At 62.4% G+C, this 16,467-nt stretch overlaps 1 protein-coding gene and 1 long non-coding RNA gene across 5 annotated transcripts in view; one reads left to right on the forward strand and one right to left on the reverse strand.

Moving 5' to 3' along the window:
* LOC306649639 overlaps positions 1-16,467 on the reverse strand; it is a 192,544-nt gene that overhangs the window by 82,577 nt on the left and 93,500 nt on the right. The gene's annotated exons all lie outside the window — the stretch shown is intronic.
* Positions 2,494-16,467, forward strand: part of CLIP2 (CAP-Gly domain containing linker protein 2) — a 59,165-nt gene continuing 45,191 nt past the window's right edge. For all 4 annotated transcript variants that reach the window (XR_013760667.1, XR_013760668.1, XM_079120727.1 and 1 more), the window contains exons 1-2: positions 2,494-2,794; positions 15,461-15,648. Coding sequence is in view for 2 of the 4 variants with exons in the window: in XM_079120727.1 (XP_078976853.1) it covers positions 15,525-15,648 (124 nt within the window). In the remaining 2 variants the exon portion in view is untranslated. The remainder of the gene's footprint in view (positions 2,795-15,460; positions 15,649-16,467) is intronic.

Below are 16,467 nucleotides of genomic sequence, written 5' to 3' on the forward strand. Positions count from 1 at the left end.
TGGTTTCAGTAAGGAAAGATTAGAAACTGTTTAACAATAAAAGAATGCTCAATAAAATTCCCCATCAATCCAAAGAGGTATGTCACTCAGCTATGCAAAATAAATGAACAGGGGCTGGGTTGGGGCTCAGCGGTAGAGTGCTCGCCTAGCACGCGTGAGGCCCTGGGTTCCATCCTCGGCACCACATTAAAAAATATATAATAAAATAAAAAAGTCATAAAAAATAAAAATAAATGAACATTTGGTACCTTTAGGTTTAATGTAGTTAGGATAGGTTCCAGATGATTTCAACCATTACTCTTTGACTTAGGTAACATTTCTTTCTGACTCTTTGCTTGACTTTATTTGAATTAACTATTTTTATTCACCCATTATTCCCTCTATAAACTTGTTAGTTTTACAATCATGTAAAAAATTTGAGCGTGGTTGCACTCGGGATTAAATATGCATCCTTGACTTATTAAAGTGTACTATAAATGTTTTTAACACCTCCAGGCGGACGACTTCCAACCTTTTATTTCTAACTTCCCTTGATTTTAAATTTTTTTCTTTTAAAAGTTGGCAGTGCTGGGACTGAACTTGGGACCTGTGCATGCTGAGCGCGGCTCTACCCCTGAGCTACATCCCTAGCTTCGGTTTTCATTTGTCATTATTAAAAATTATTGTCAAAGTTCACCTTTCTTCCTTCCTCTCTTGCTCCCTCCTTTCCTTTTCCACACGGGGATTTGAACCCAGGGGCACTCTACCACTGAACTACATTCCGCAGTTCTTTTTATCTTTTAAATTTGAATTCAGTTTTATAGTTCTTTATTTGGGTACTTACCACTGAGTTACATTCCCAGCCCTTTTAGTTTTTTATTTTGAGACAGGGTCTCGCTAAGTTGCCCAGTCTGGCTTCCAACTTGTGATCCTCCTGCCCTGGTCTCCTGAGTAGCTGGGATCACAGGGCTGCACTCTGCATCTGGCCAAAGTTCACACTTCTTGATTGCTATCTACATGCCAGGCACTGTTCATTTTAAGCACCTCACTTTGATTAGTATATTCAGTCTCAACAACAATCCCAGGAGGCAGGCAGTTCATCATTAGCCCCATTTCGTTGGTAAGGAGACTGAGGCCCAGAGAGGCTTAGTGACTGGTCCATAGGCCAGCAGGTGAAGGGGTTGGGTTCTTCCCACTGTGCCATGACTTGGGTGCCCTCTCTTGATATCCAGACAGTCCAACGCCCCGACAGGAACAATGAGTTCCCCGTTTCCTGATGCTACACTTTCTGCCTCACATTCCCTCCCTTTCTAGCAGGCTGAAATCTCCTGCATCTCCTGTCTCAAGTCTCCAGGTCCAGTTCCTCCCCCCCGGCTGGGGACCTCCTCAGGGCTGGCCTGGTACCCAGCCACCATCCTTATACCCTTACACTTTTGCTTGGGTTGAGTTGAAACACCCTCCCCAATTTACAGATGGGGAACATGAGGTAAGAGGTTAATTTATTTCCCAGAGATTATGCATGGCTGGGCGGCTGAGGGGTGGTAGTAAATGCATGCGTTCACTCATTCATTCACTGATTACTGAATGTCCACCCTCTGACCAGCACTGCACTGGATGCTTTAGGGGACATCAAGTCAACAGCAGCTGGCTGGGCAGTCCACTCCTGACCAGCCCGACATCCCCACACTAAGGGGAACGGGTAAACTGCAGTTGGACTTTGCAGGGGGACTATGATTTGTCCAACAGTAAAAGAGGGAAGGGGCTACAGGTAGGCGACCTGGCCGGCAAAGGCACAGAGGTGGGCTTAACCAGGGGTGGGGGCTCAAGCCAGGAAGAGAGCTCACAGCCGGCGTAGGGTAGCTGGGATTGGGTTACTTCTTGGTCACTGCCACTTGTTTTCTGCCCACCAGGAGGGGACCCAGGCAGCTGGCTCAACTCCTCTGATCCCACAGGAGACAGATTTGTCCTGGGCTCAAGGCGCAGAGTTCATCTGCATATCTGGTACCACGTTTTCCAAGACGCTTGGGGACTGGTCACCATAAGATCATATCGTGGCTCCATACCCGCTGATGTTCTCACCTCGACTTCACGATGTCCTTTTCTTCCCTTCCGCGTAGTCCAAAGGTCACCCCCTGCGTAAAGCCTTCCAGAAACTCCAGGACCCCCTCCCGCCCCACATCGCCCCAGCTCCTGACTCTCCCAGCGGTCTGGGACAGCTTGTAAGTGGAACCGGGCTGAAGGATGCCCTCGCCAAACACTACCTGGGAGCCAGTAGGTGTCCCCAGCTGAGGTGGGCGTGGGCGTGGGCGGGTCCCCGACGTCCGGCAAATGACGGCTGCAGCGGCTCAGGACGCCCGGCGCGGAGCGCGGGCGCGTTTTCCGCCCGCCCGCCCTCTTCCCGCGCCGCGCGGCGGCCCGAGAACCGCGAGGCCGCGCGCGCGCGCGCCCGCCCCCGCCGCGCAGGCCCCGCCCTCGCGCGCCCGCCCCAGCGCCGGCCCCTTTTGTTCCCTCCCGGAGCCCGGCCGCTCGCTCGGCGGGCGCTCGCTCGGCTCGGCTCGGCTCGGCCGCGGGGCGCGCAGGCGGCGGCCGGGCTGCTCGGGGCGCGCCTCCCGCCTTCCCGCCGCCGCGGGCCCGCAGACGGGGCGCGAGGCGGGGCCCGGAGCGCGGAGCGCGGAGCGCAGACCGGGCTCGGACGGGCTGCACCCGGCGGGCAGCGGCGCGCAGGGAGGGGCCGCAGCATCCTCGCCGCCCGGCCCGGGGCCGGGAGGACCAGGCCGGGCGCCGGCCGCCGACGGGCTGCTGCTGGAGGGCGAAGGTAGGAGCGGCCCGAGGGGCGGCGGGCGGGGGTCGCGCGGCAACAAAGGACGGAGATGCGGGGGGCGCGGCAGCCGGCCGGGCTGGGAGCTGGGCGGCGGGCTCGGCGGCTTTGTGAGGCGGGGGCGGGAGGGCCCGGGCCGGCCGGTGGGCGTCGGGGAGCCGGCCGGGGCACCCCAACTTCCCGGCCGCTTGTGGGCGAGCAGGGCGCGCAGCCGGGGCTGGGGACGCATCCGGCGGCGGCTCCCGCGGCACCCTCCGTGTCCCCACCCACGGACTGGGGTCCGGGGCATCTGCCTGGGGCCTCGGGTCGGGTCTCCGAGGGCAGCGCAGGCAGCTGGACGCGCCGCGGGGCTCTGTCTTCCGACCCCGGACACAGCCTGGTGGGCGCGGCCATCCAGCCCCCATCTCCTGCCCCGGGATCTGGGAGAACCCCGAGCCTCCGCCCCGCCGCCTGGGGTCCCCGGGCCGATGCCCTTTGCAAAACTTGGCCGAAGTGCGTGGCCGAGCGTGGGTAGGGAGCCACCCGGGCGGGCGGTTTCCCGCAGGGGGTTCCCCCCGAAGCCGGCGAAGCTGGCGCTGGTGGCTGGTGAGGCAGCAGATTTTTCGCCCTCCCCCCAGGGAGGGGCAGTGGCGGTGGAGGATGCTTGGCTGGGCCTCCTGGGCCCGCCCGCGTGGACCTTTCAGGCGGAGCCTGTGTCCTGCGGGTGCCCACTGGGCACTGCCACGCAGGCCTGAGCCCCACCCGGGGAAAGTCGGACAGAGGGACACCTTGGGGGCAGTCACGCAATCAGTGCTTTCCCAAACCTGAGATCCTGCTTCTCGGTCCTGGGTGAGTTGGAGAAATGGGCTTTGTGACCTGGGTGAAGGGTCTCCCCTCACCAGGGTAAGGTGCCCTAGAGAGGCTGGCGGGATGGGCTGGCCTAGGGCTGTGGAGGGGGTAGGGAACACCACGTGCCAGAGGCCTCCTCCCCATCAGTTGTAAATGTAAACAATGAGCTCTTCATTCATCCTCCTGGCCACCTGATCCAGCACTGCCAGGGGCGGGCAGGTACACAGGACCCAAGCCTGGCTGCTCCCAAGGAGCATAGCACAGCGGCACCTGATGGGTGCCTTCCTTGGTGGGGAGGCCGGGGGCATAGAGGGAGGGACCGCTGGAGAAGGGGGTAGCCCAGGAGCCTGATGGAGTCACTGCAGAAGCTTGCTGCCAGGATGCTGCTTGGGCAAGGACTCAAAGGCAGAAAAGGAGGCAGGAGACATGTCACTTTAGAGGGGCAGCCAAGGATGTAGGTGACTGGAGCCTGGGTTTCAAGGCAGGGAACGCTCTGTGGAGGAAAGGGATCGTTAGGTGAGTTCTCTCAGGTACCTGCCTGTATACAGTAGGTGCCCACAAGCACAGGATGCATCTGTGTCTGCATTGCCGGGCCTGGAAGGGATGTTGGGGTGCAGGCTTCAGGATGGACAAGGAGGGTGGAGATAGGAACCCCAAAGGCAGGAGAGCCAGGTGTGGGGGGTGCACCTGAAATCCCAGCGAGGGGTCTGCCTGGAGGGGCACTGACCCCTTCCCAGCCCCCACGAGCACTTGAGGGTTCTGGTACTGAACCTGCTCTACTTAGTAGCCCTGTGACCTTGGACGAGTCCCTTCCTCTCCCTCACTGTCTGCCTTTGGGGTTGTTGAATCGAGTGCCCTGTGCCGGTGCCTTCGTTGTTAACTGCTGCTGGCTCTGCAGCCTCCCCCTGGGGCGAGAGGTCTCCCCTGCCAGGCTGTCCTGCCCACCTGCGGTGGCCCTGCCTGTTGTCCCTGCCCAGGCCTGCTGTCCTCCACCTCACTATGACCTCCGCCCCACTCCCACCTCCCTTGGCCACGGGAAAGCCCACAGTCGCTGGCAGACTTGCCCACGTGTGGTTCCCCAGGTCCCTGACCCTGCCAGCTGGACAGAAGCTGTGTTGGTGCCCCTCTGGTTCCCTGCCCAGAGGTTCTTCACAAACCACTTCCGCCTTTGTGCAGGTCAAAAAGAAAAGGTGCCCGCAGGGCACCTGCCCTGCCAGGAACCGCGGAGCGCTCTGACATGTGTTCCCGTGGCACCTGGACAACGCTGCCCACGTCTTATAGCCAGGACACCCTGGCACGGAGGTTGCCGTGTCTACCCTGCGTGCGTGCTCAGCGCCTGCTGTGTGCCTGGGGCGTGCTGCCCCCACAAGCCAAGCCGCTCTTCTTCCAGGTTCCTTTCTCTAAGGCACAGCGCCCTCCGCCCACACCTCCACCGCCCGCTCAGTTACAAAGTCCATACGCGCTGCCCGGTCCAGCCCCCGTCCCCTGTGGTTCTCCCTAAGTTCCCACGCCAGCCAGACCGGCCAAGCCTCCTCCGAGCCCCCCGGGGCCTTTATAAACTGTGGGTGGGGGAAAGGCTTGGGGCTGGGGGCGCGCTCCTGTGCCCGGCTTTGGGATGGTTCGGTCCAGGAACAGGAAGCTTCCTCCCATTAGGTGAAGTGAAAGGGGAGTGAAGAGTCGGAGCGGGAGCTCGGGAGCTCGGGAGCTCGGGAGCTCGGGAGCTTGGGCGGAGGACAATCACAGGCTGCCTACCCGGGCGGCCACCCCTCCTCCGGCTCTCCTGTCTCCCGGCTGCGGTTTCATTTTCTTAGCCTCGGGTGCGTCTGTCCTCTGCCGCTGCTCCCTGCAGGCTGGCCCTCCTGGCTCCTGGCGTGAGCGTGGCTGGCCATGTGGCTGTCCTGAATGGCGGCTTCAGCTGCAGCCATGGGGTACCGAGGGGTGTCGAGCATTATTCCTTGGGGGAGAGGGACAGAGAGGTGGATTCTGACTGCTGGGCCCTGCCCACTCGCTGCCCCCTGTGGGGACAGGTCACGTGTTCTCTGGGGCTGGGGTAGGAGACAGAGCTGGGCACACTTGGTATAATAAGTCAGCTGCATTTAGGGTATGCAGGGTGTGCTGGGTGGGACCCAAGCTCGGGCCCCCCTGTCCCTGGGAGCGCCCAGTTTGATGGCAGAGGCAGACCCATGGCCCTTCACCGTCTGCCCCAGCATAGAGTGTGGCATCCACCTCCTGCTGTGTGATTGGGGGGTACCTGGGTGCTCTGATCTGACTGGAGTGGGGAGGGGGACAAAGAGGGTGGCTGGGGCTGCCTGCCATCCCCCCTTGCTTCCTCTCCGAGCTGCGTATCATCACAGCCCGAACAGCAACCCGAAGTCCTGTCTCCAGAGAAGACGCTTCAGAAGGTTAACGAGCGTTTCCCTTCCCCACGGAGGGGCGGGGGTTCCCGTTCACAAGCCTAAGTGTAGGGCCTGCTCGCGTGGCTTCTGTGGCTCAGCATCTCTTGTTCCGTGGAGTCCCTGCCGACTCCAGCTGAGGCCTGGGAGGTGACCCTCCCCTCCCTTCTGTGCCCTCCGTGCTTTGGGGATGGAAGGGCGGAAGTTCCAACTTCCTGGGAGGGCCTGAGTTTCCAGCCCCGAGGGTGTCCCGCTGGTTTCCCCGCTCCCTGCTGGCCGGTGGCCCCAGCTACCTCCACTGTGCAGTGCTGAGCCCAAGGAGCTCCTCCTGCCCGGGGAGGATGGTGGGGAGAGGCTAGCGGGAGCTCCTGCAGCAGGGAGCAGGGTGGGCGGTGGGCTCCCCAGGCTGGGCTGGGAGACAGGTGCAGCCACGCCATGCCGAGGAGTGGCATTCTGTGTCTGGACTTCTGCCTCCCCGCGTCCCTCCTCGTCTGCTCAGGCTGTTTCCTGCGTGAATGCTTCACGCCTTGGCTCATGTTCAGCTTCTTTCCTCCCCAGGAGGAGACGGGGAGGAGGGGACACATCTCTGAAAGGTCTCGTATGTTCTTCCAGAAAGGACTTGAGGTGATTCACTAAGCTAAATGCGGTGGAACGAGATTAAAAGTAAATGAGAAAATCAGGGCAGAGGAGACACAGGGTCGCCAGAATCAAATGGAGCCAGAGGAAACTTGTGCTTGTCCTTTGGGGTAATGTGGCTCAGCTTTCCAGCAGCCAGAACCCAGGGGAGCTAGGAGTTTGGAGTGGCTTCCTGTTGTCTGTAAGCTATACTTAACGTTAATGCCCATGTGACAGACAGCAACCAGGAGGGGTGGGCGGGCCCGGGGGCCTGGGGTACAGACCCAGTGATCCTGAATGCAGGCTGGGGGCAGGGGGGCGGATGGCAGTGCCTTCTGATCTGGTTCATCCTCCTGGGGAGTCCTTGGTGGCAACTGCAGGGGGCAGGAGTTGGCATATGTCCCTCCATGAAGGGTCTGGCGGGCTCCAGGGGTGGATGAGAACCCAGGGAATCCAAGCAGGGAAGCCCTGTCTCTCCCGGAGGTGGCCACACCTGCATGGAGGGCTGAGATGCCAGATGCGCCCACCTGCCCGAGGCAGCCCACGCCACACTTGGAGAGGGCATGTGCCAAGGGCTGGGAGAGGGGAGTGGCCTTTCCTGCTCGCCACCCTGGTTTCCCCACTGGTAAAGCAGAGCTGGGAATGCACCTCCGTGGGGCGGCGGAGGCCAAGTGAGCTGCCATTTGGGAGACCCGAGGACTGGTGCCCGTCAGTGGCCTGTGTGGGCTGGAGCCACACACACAGAACGGGCTGCTGGCTGGGACAGCAACACTGCGCAGACCCACGCGGGTTCTGGGCCCAACACAGAGCAGGGACAGGTGCTGTCCTGAGGGTGGATGTCGGCTGGCCCTTCCTGCCCCGAGGTGGTCAGCCGGGATAGGGCCGAGGGCGCCCAGCGGGCTCTGGCCTGTGTTTTCGTTCTTCTGAATCATGATTGTACACGATGGCCGTAGTCACTGCTACACGTTTGTAACTGCCACCCTGCTCCCTGCTGCACGTAACCAAGCAGCGTGATTTGGCCAGGTGGCGATTCTGTTCTTTTTCCAGTCCTAGGGCCTCCCCTGTGCAAGGCTGGGCCCACCAGTGAGCAGCGTCCCACCCAGCAAGTTGTTTTTGTTTTGTGTTTTTATTTTGTGGTACCAGGGCTTGAACCCAGAGGCCTTTGAGCACTGAGCCATGTCCCCAGCCCTTTTTTTAAAATTTTTTGAGACAGGGTCTCACTAAGTTGCTCAGACCCTCGCTAATTTGCCAAGGCTGACCTTGAACTTGTGATCCTCCCGCCTCGGCCTCCCGAATCCGGGATGCCGGGCGTGCGCCACAGTGCCTGACGTGATGTTGATTTTGACAATACCGATAGTTCCTCGGCAATGGGGGGCATCGTCCACGCCTGGCACTCTGTCCGTTGGAGCATTCTAGACCCAGGCTCCTTCAGACCTTCCAGGAAAGAGGCCCGTGGGTGCCTTGTCCCCCCCGTGTGTGGGTGGAAACAGGGAAGGTCAGAAGGTGCGACGCCTGTCCCCAGCTGCGTTCTGGACTGGCTGTCGCCGTCCCTGCCCCTCTGGTCTAGATGGCCTCTGCTAACGGTGGCACCAGGCGCACATTCCTGCACATGTGCTTGTGCCTGTTGACGCCTGTGGCCTTTGGAGGACCTCAGACCACTGTCATATTTAAGTGGCTTTTTGGTGCCTCTTATGGCTTGATTTGTGTCCACCCCAAAATGTCTGTGCTGGACTCCTAACCCCTGGAACCTCAGAATGTGACCTTGTGCAGAGATGGGGTCATAACAGAGGTGGTGACATTCAGTGAGTTCCTAGGGTGGGCCACTAGGAACCAGTGCTCTTGTAGGAAGAGAAGTTTGGATGTGGACGTGTGCAGAGGGACAACCATGCAAGGACCCAGGGGAGGGCAGCCATCTGTATGCCAAGGAGCCGTCCCAACCAGCTGGGCAGTGTCACCCGCCTGTAGTCTCAGCCACTGGTGGGGAGGCTTAGGCAGGAGGATTGCTTGAACCCAGGAGTTCAAGGCCAGCCTGGGCAACATAGCAAGACCCACTTCAAAAACAGAAAGTGTGTGCGTGCGTGTGTGTGTGTGTGTGTGTGCGCGTGAGCATATACTTTTACATGTTTGTGAACCCATGTATTTACATACCTACGTCTACCTAACCTGTGTTTGCGCGCGCGCGCGCGCACACACACACACACACACGGGCTGGGGTGGGGCTCTCGGGCAGAGCTCTCACCAAGCGTGCACCAGCCTGGGTTCAAAACCCAGTGCCGCAGAAGAAAAGACGAAGGACCAACCCAGCCAACCCCGCCCTCTGACTCCCGGGCTCCAGCTGTGAACAGTGCTGCCTTCGTCCTCCACCGGTCCCGTCCCCGCCCGGCAGCCTTAGGGAGCTGCCAGCCCTGAGAGCCACGTCCGTCACCCGCGGGGCGGCGGCATGCCGGCTCCTCGCTGGTGAGCGGTGGGCGACCTCGGCCCGGGTGCCAGGGTTCCTGGCTTGCTCCTCCACCCCCTCACTTCCGGGCCATCAGGAGGCTCGCGCTGGGCTGGGGGTGAGCCCGGGAGAGCCCCTCAGGCACCTGTGCCCACTGCAGCAGGAGCACTCCTGGGGGCGCAGCCTCTGCTGGGCCCTCCGCCGGGGCCTCGCTGCCTGCCTCCTCGCTGGTTGGACTTACCCCTGGTGAGCACCAGGGCGGGGGGGTCCCGGGCAGGATGCAAGCTGGTTGGGACATTGAGGTGCCCCTGTCCCCTCCCCAGAGCCAGGGATGTGAGCAGCTGCCCTGGGCGTCCCACTCAGCGTGGGGAGGACCCGGCGGCGGAGGACGTAGTAGTTCCTTCCATCAGTCTCACTGTCAGCTGTGCCAGGCGCTGTCCTCGGTACTGAGCCCGCAAGGAGCAAGCGGCCCCAGGGTGGGGCCCCCACACACTGTGCTCCGAGGGCCCGGAGATTGTGTGACTGGGAAGATGGGCGTTTGGGCGGGAGGCTGGCCTGTGCAGAGGCCTGGGCACCAGGTGGTGGGCGTGGTGGGCATCCGGCGGGAGGAGGGTGGCCTGTGCCCTGCGTCCACCGCTGACCCCCCTCAGGTGTTTGAGTGCCCTGTGCTGGGCCAAGCTGGCCGCCTGTGCAGGCCCTGCTGTGTGGGAGAGCCAGGAGTCCGGCCACCTTCCCACAGCCGCCTGGCCTGGGTCTGTGGGGTGGGGCTGCCTGAGAAGCCACAGTGAAGGGTGACCGGGCCACTACCCCACCTGGCAGGAAGGACTCTGGGCCTTGCTGCTCCACTCCCTGTGCCTCTGACTGCTGGCCTCAGGGACCCTCCTGCCCAGCACAGCTTCTCTCTGTTGGGGCAACAGTCGGGCTGTCCTGGTCACCTGCTCTGTGACCTCGGGTGCCTCAGTTTCTCATTCTGTGAAATGGGACTTAAAGGGGGTCCGAGGGTGGCTTGGATCGTGGTTGTTCCAGGCCCTCCTCCTCATGCCTGGTGGGGACCCAAGCCAGCAGGACCCGGCTGCTGCCTGCCCAGTGTTGTGGGCCCATGGTGGGGGGAGGGGGCTTCAGCTGTTCAGCTGTGGGTGGCTACACAGCTGGGGCTGGGCTCTGGGCCATGTCTGTGCCCTGATTTTGAGAATGCCAACTCTGTGTGTGTGTGTGTGTGTGTGTGTGTGTCCGTCCCCAGCTCAGGCGAGAGTGACAGACTGGCCATTCCCAGGGCTCTGCAGTCTCCCCGGGCTGTTGGCAGGGCCAGGCAGTTGGCTTCTTTACAAATGGGAAATTTGGTCCCCAAAGCAGAGATGGGAGGGTGAAGAGTGGGTGGGGCCAGAGCCCAGGCTTCCAGACTCCGCCCCCACTCGGTCAGCCTCAGGTGCCAGAGAGTTTGTGAGTCCTGGGGACGCTGGCCTGTCTCCCGTGCTTGTCCTCACTCCCACATGGCCTGCCCTGCCTGGCCACCGTCTTGCCAGCTGCATCCCCCGCCTCTCTCCTTGAAGCCACCTCCCCTCTGCAGCCTGGGTTCCAGCCACATCTCTGCTTGGAGATGTGAGCAGCCCCTTCCCCATGCTGGGTCCCAGCTGTCTTCATGGTCTCCGGGGCCACCAGCCCTTGGTGCTCTCAGGATTTGGGATCCCGTTCTTCCTGGGCTCCTCTGTGCCTGTGCTGCTGGCTGGGAGCCGCGCTGGTCCTGCACTGCCCGGGCTGGTCCTGCACTGCCCGGCCTGGCTCTAGCTTCCTGCCAGGCAGCGGCGACTGCTCCAGAGCAGAGGGTGGGCCTGGGACTCGGGGCTCCGGCAGACGGGCGCCATCTCCCTGGCTCTCCCAGGCCTGAGGGGCAGACGATGTGAATCTCAGAGTTTTGGCCTCCGCTGAAAACTGGCAAGATCCCAGGGAGGGGGCCTGCCAGCCCTGCCCTCTGCTTGCCCTGTGCTGGGAGGACGTGGGGTGCTCTCCAGTCCAGCTCTCAAGCCCCGGAGCCTCGGTCCAATGCCGTCAAAATGAGCCTGCCTTCTCGCTCCGCCAGGGTCTCAGCGGCCTCCCCGTGGCCTGTCCAAACACGGCTCCTCCTCCAGCCCCTGTCTTGACCTGATCCCTCCAGTGTCTCCACCGGCTGCAACCCTAGGCGCCCCCCAGACCCCCAGCACTGACTGCCACTCAGTTCCACGCGGCACCTCGCCCCTCCTGTCCTTTGCGGCCCTGCCTCTGTCCAGTCCAGGCCTCACTGTTGCCTCCTGCCTGCACAGCAGCCCCGCCGCCTCCCTGCCCCGGGCCCTCACCCCACCCCAGTTTGTCAGCCCCAAGAGCGTTTTTTTCCCTCCCTGGTACTGGGGATGGAGCCAGGGTGCTCTACCTCTGAACCACATGCCCAGCCCTTTTCATTTTTTATTTTGAGACAGAGTCTTGCTCAGTTGCTGAGGCTGCCTGGGAACTTGGGATCCTCCTACCTCAGCCTCCTGAGCCTTTAGGATTCCAGGTGGGCATCCCTGCCACCAGCTCTAAGAGCAAGTTTGCCAGTGTGCAGACTCGCTGGTGCCCAGCTCCCTGCTTGATGTCCTTCCATAGCTCCTGGCTCCCCTGCCTGCTGCTCTGGCTGTGGCCACAAGACCCCACTGGCCCCCCCTTTCGCTGGGTGCCCACTCCCAACCTCAGCCACCCAATGCTTAACTGCCTGCCTGCCTGGCAGAGTGGTGTGTGCTGCTTCCCGCTTCCCCTGCTGGCCCAGGCCCCTGTCCTTCCTGTGCCCCCTGGCCTGGGCTCCCTACTACGAAGCTCTTGTCCCTCCGTGTGCCAGCAAGGCCTGGGCCTTTGAGCTTGCAGCAGGCGGTCAGGGGCAGCACTGAGTCCACCTCTGGGTGCTGAGGGTGTGGGCACACTGACAGCTGGGATGGAGGAGGGGTGGGAGGTGGCCCTGGTGCAGGCCGGGCATAGCCTGGCCTCAGCCAGCGCGGTGTCCACACCAAGTCGCCCGTCTCATGGTCGGCGAGCTCGCGGGTGACCCGTGGTCCGGGGCACCCTCTTCCTAGGGGTTCCCTTGCCCTGGGGGCCTTGCTGCCCTGCCAGCCCCACTCGGCACCTCCCCCCACTGGAGTCCTCGGGCCTCATCCCTAGCGAGGCTGCACCGCCACCGCGGGCAGCTGAAGTGGAGACTAGCAGTGCAGCAGGCTTGTCTGTGGTAAATGACCACCAAGGTGGCACACAGGGGGCGCATGGTCTCAGGGCCACTGAGCCTGGGTCCCTGGAGGACACGTGTGTACAGAGGCCCTCGGGGTGACTGTGCTGGGGTCATGCCCTCCCCAGCTGTGCTGTGTGCCTGCACCCGGGATGCTCCTGGGGTGTGTTCCCTCCTCAGTCATCTGCGTCTTCCTGCAGCCTTCCTGTCCCCTGCGTACAGGGGATGGAGCTGAGCTCCTGCTGGGTGGCCCTCTGGCTAGGTCTGGGGCCCTCCTCCCTCCTGCCTCCACTGCCAGTCCAGCTGAAGTGTGGCCAGAGGCCAGTTTATCACTGAGTCCCAGTGTTTCCCAGGCACCCGCCTCTTCCTCTGTCCCTCGAGCATGGCTGAGTCACGGGGTCGCCTCCTCTCCTGTCACCGTCCCCCTCCCCATGCTCCCAGCAGGGGTGGCTGAATGCCGCCTTGGTCCTCCCTACCAGCTCCTGCTCTCCTTTGTGAGCTGTGGCCAGCCGACACTGTCCCCAGAGGACAGGGGTCTCACAAATGTTATTCCAGGGCCGGGCTTCAGGCTGGAGCAGGGAGGGCTGCTGGGTCGATTCACAGCATTGAATCGACCCAGCAGTGACTTCAGGTGAGTCTTGCACTTTTCTGAGCCTCGGATCATCCTTTGTAAGAAGGCCACTGCCTCTCGGGGACCTGGGGCACTGAGGCCAATCCAGTGAACCCCTGGCCTGCAGCAGGTTCCTGGGCATTGCTGGGGTCCAGGAGGGCACCTGCAGGAGCTGTTCCTGGGGATTTGTATCCAGTGTGTCACCGCAGGGTGTCCTCACGTGGGGTTTCGGGTCACTGTCTCGAGGCTGGGCACCCTGCCAGGCTGGTTGTCGGAGGAGAGACCACCACCCCACCTGGGCTGCCACGGGCTCCAGAAGGCACCGTGCAGATAGAGCAGCCTCCCTCGGTGGCCCACTGGGCCATCCCAGGTCTCTAGGGCCAGAGGTCCTGGGAGACTCCCTGGAGGCCGTGGCATGTGGCTGGGCACCCGGCAGGTGAGGTGACGCAGGTGGAGAAGAGCCCGGCAGGGCCTGGGGGTGGGAACAGTCAGGGCCACAAGGACTCCCAGAGCCCCAGCAGCAAGGGGCTGGGAACTTCCAAGCCCAGGGGCATGGTTGTCACACCTGGTCCCCGCCTCAGAGGGCTCCAAGAGCGGTGGGGTCAGGTGCCCAGCTGGGCTGATCACCATGAGGGTCCTGGTCCTGGGGAGGTGAGAGGCGTCCCAGCCGCCCACCGCCTAGCTAGCTTGTTCATTCACTCCCTCACTCAGTCTGTGCCAGGTGCCCTGGCCAGGACCAAGGACGCCTGGTAGAGAAGACCCAGTGACGTCCACCCTCACAGGCCCTTGCTGCTGGTCAGTGAGGAAAGGACTCGGCCTCCAGAATTGCCAGGGTACTGGGGACTCGGGATGTTGGATTTGGTGTCCCTTCCCCTTCCCCCTGGCTTCACCAGGACACCCCCTGGCCCGCTGGCTCATCTTGCTGGCCTGAGCCTGGTCTGAGGTGCCTTTGCATATTCCTGCCGTGCGTGGTGGTGGGTTGGCTTCTAGCACTCAGATCCTTCTTGATTGCCAGCAGCAGTCCTCGGAGAGTCCTAGGCAAGACAAGTGAAGCAGCGCACACGTGTGGGGTTTATGAGCTGGTGTAAGTGCAGGGCTACGTGGCCAGCTGCAGGCTCCACTGGATCCAGCCCTCCAGGCCCCAGGACTTGGCTCTGCTTTCCGTGCTTGCAGGCTGGCTCCTGGGCAGGCTCTTCCCGAGGCGCCCCTGTGGCCGCGGGCTGCCATCCGTCCCCAGGTGGCCTCAGATCAGGGAGCCCACCGCTTTCTAAAGGGTCCAGCACGTCCAGACCTGATGTTCCTTGGACACGTGATCTTCCTTCAGCCAAGCATAGGGACTGGGGACGGCCAGGTCCGGGCCATGTGTCCACTCCAGGAGGGGGAGCGGGGTCACCCATGTAAGCTGTCAGGAACGGCCTTTCTTCAGAGGGGATGGTGTTCCACGACCAGGGACGACCAGGGTGGGACAGGGATGCTGCTGGCCGGGAAGGGGTGTGACCTTCCCACTGCCTCAGCAGGGCGCCCAGACGGTCTGTCCCCAGGGTTCCGGGACATGGTGCTCTCGCCTGCACGGGAGGTCTGAGTCCTCTCCCCACTGCACGGGGCTCCCAGGCAGCGCTGTGTCCTTCCGCAGCTCTGGCGGCAGGACCTCCGCCCATGCTTGCTGTGAAAGCGCTTCGTGGGGGGCCTGCCAGTGGAGGGAGTGGGGCGACGGGCCCCTTCCCTCTGCCCCGCTTCAGCCCTGTGCGTGACCGTGGGCTGACCGCCTTCCTCGACCAGGGCGCAGAGCCCCGGTGCCACCCCAGGACGGCGAAGCAAGCAGAACCCGGCCCTTCCCTGACTGCCCGCCGGAAGCCCATCCCTGCTGCCGCCCAGATTTCCGCTCCTAGGCAGTCGACCTCGGGTCCGGGCGCCCCTGTAGAATGCCGGCGTCCCCGCCCACCGAGCCGGTCACCCCTCCTCTGCTTTGTCACGGAGGCGTGGTGGGGCTGTGATGGTGGAGAGGTACCCACGGGCACGCCGACCTGCGCGGCTGGAGGCAGGTGGCCCACAGGCTCCTGTGTGTCCCCAGCCCCCGTGGAGTGGCAGTGGGCGCCGGACCATGAGCCCAAGAGCAAGAGGTGGAGCAAGGAGCTGCTGGCTGGCCCTGCAGGGCCCTGGCGCCTTGGCAGCGTGCCCCTGGGTGGCCTGCCCTGGCCAGAGCCATGCTCAGCCTGGTGGAGGCCGCTCAGCTTGGGGCCCCTGGGCTCAGTGCCCACTTGCTGCAGACCCTGACCAGCGTGGCTTCTGATTTCCAACCTGGGCACCCCGCACACTGCGCCCCCACCACCATGCTGTGTGACCTGGGTCCACATGCACTGCTGCTTCTCTGTGCCTCAGTTTCCCTGCCTCACAGGGTGGGGGTGCCAGCATCCCTCGAGGGTGCTGGGTCAGCACTGGGGAGCTCTGGCTCCTGGTGATGGGCTTGACTGGGCAGGGCTGGGGTGGAGCCCCGGCCCTGGTGCACCTGACACCGCTGCACCACGGTTGTGATACGGCCTCTCCTGGTTCCCCGCAGGCGAGTGAGGATGCTGGAGAGAACGTGACCTGCACCCACCTGTCCACCCCTGAGGGGCTCCACCATGCAGAAGCCCAGTGGCCTGAAGCCCCCTGGCCGGGGGGGCAAGCACTCCAGCCCTGTGGGCAGGACGTCCACTGGGTCAACCTCGGCCTCTGCGGCAGCAGTGACCACCAGCTCCAAGGAAGGTGCGTGGGCTGCGGTGGGCAGGGGGTGCACAAAGGCGGGGTTCTTCTGGAAGGGCCCCGGAACACAGGCTGCTCTCTGGCCAGCCTGGAGGCCGGTGGTTCATTGGAAGTTCTTCTTCATGTCTGGCTGTGATCTCTTTAATTAACTACTGAGCAGGCTTTGAACAGCCCTTTCCATGCTCCCCCTCTTGGGAGGGAGGCGGGCACCCCCCATGGACCCATGGACCCACTCTGATGTGGGGAAATGGAGGCCCACAGAGGGCTGGCACCTGCAGGTCACTCAGCCCAAGGGCACGCCCAGGATACACTCTGGCCTCCATCCCCCTTGTCCCACCGGACCAGCCCTGGCTCCCGCCACTCTCCTTCAGAAGACCCCTGCCCTTCTACCTTTTTGTACCTGACCTTGGTCTTCCTGCTGGTGGCCGGAGGGGAGCTGCTATATTTATTTGCTTATGGTAAACATAAGCTAGGCTCGTGGAACACAGAGGTAAACTCATCCTCCCGCCTCTCAGGGCTGCGGCAGCTTGGTCCTTGTGGGGCCCTCGGTCCTGTCCTTCCAAAGACACAAGGTCTGCGCTGTTCCAGTCCCTTACGTGGAGTGGTGGGCTGTTTGCCTGGAGGGATGCGCGTCTTCCTGTAGACCCTGAATTTTCTCCCGGTGACCTGACCACTGATACGATGTATCGCTGTGTAAACAGTTGTCACCTTGTATCGTTCAGGGGATGAGGGGAAGAGCCTGGCACATCTGCAGCTGGTTGAATCTACAGATGCAGAACCCCCGATCTGCAGGGCTGCTATTTTATCTTGGTAACGTCTCTC

This window comes from Sciurus vulgaris (assembly GCF_902686455.1).
Source record: "Sciurus vulgaris genome assembly, chromosome: 18".
Classification (NCBI taxonomy): domain Eukaryota; kingdom Metazoa; phylum Chordata; class Mammalia; order Rodentia; family Sciuridae; genus Sciurus; species Sciurus vulgaris.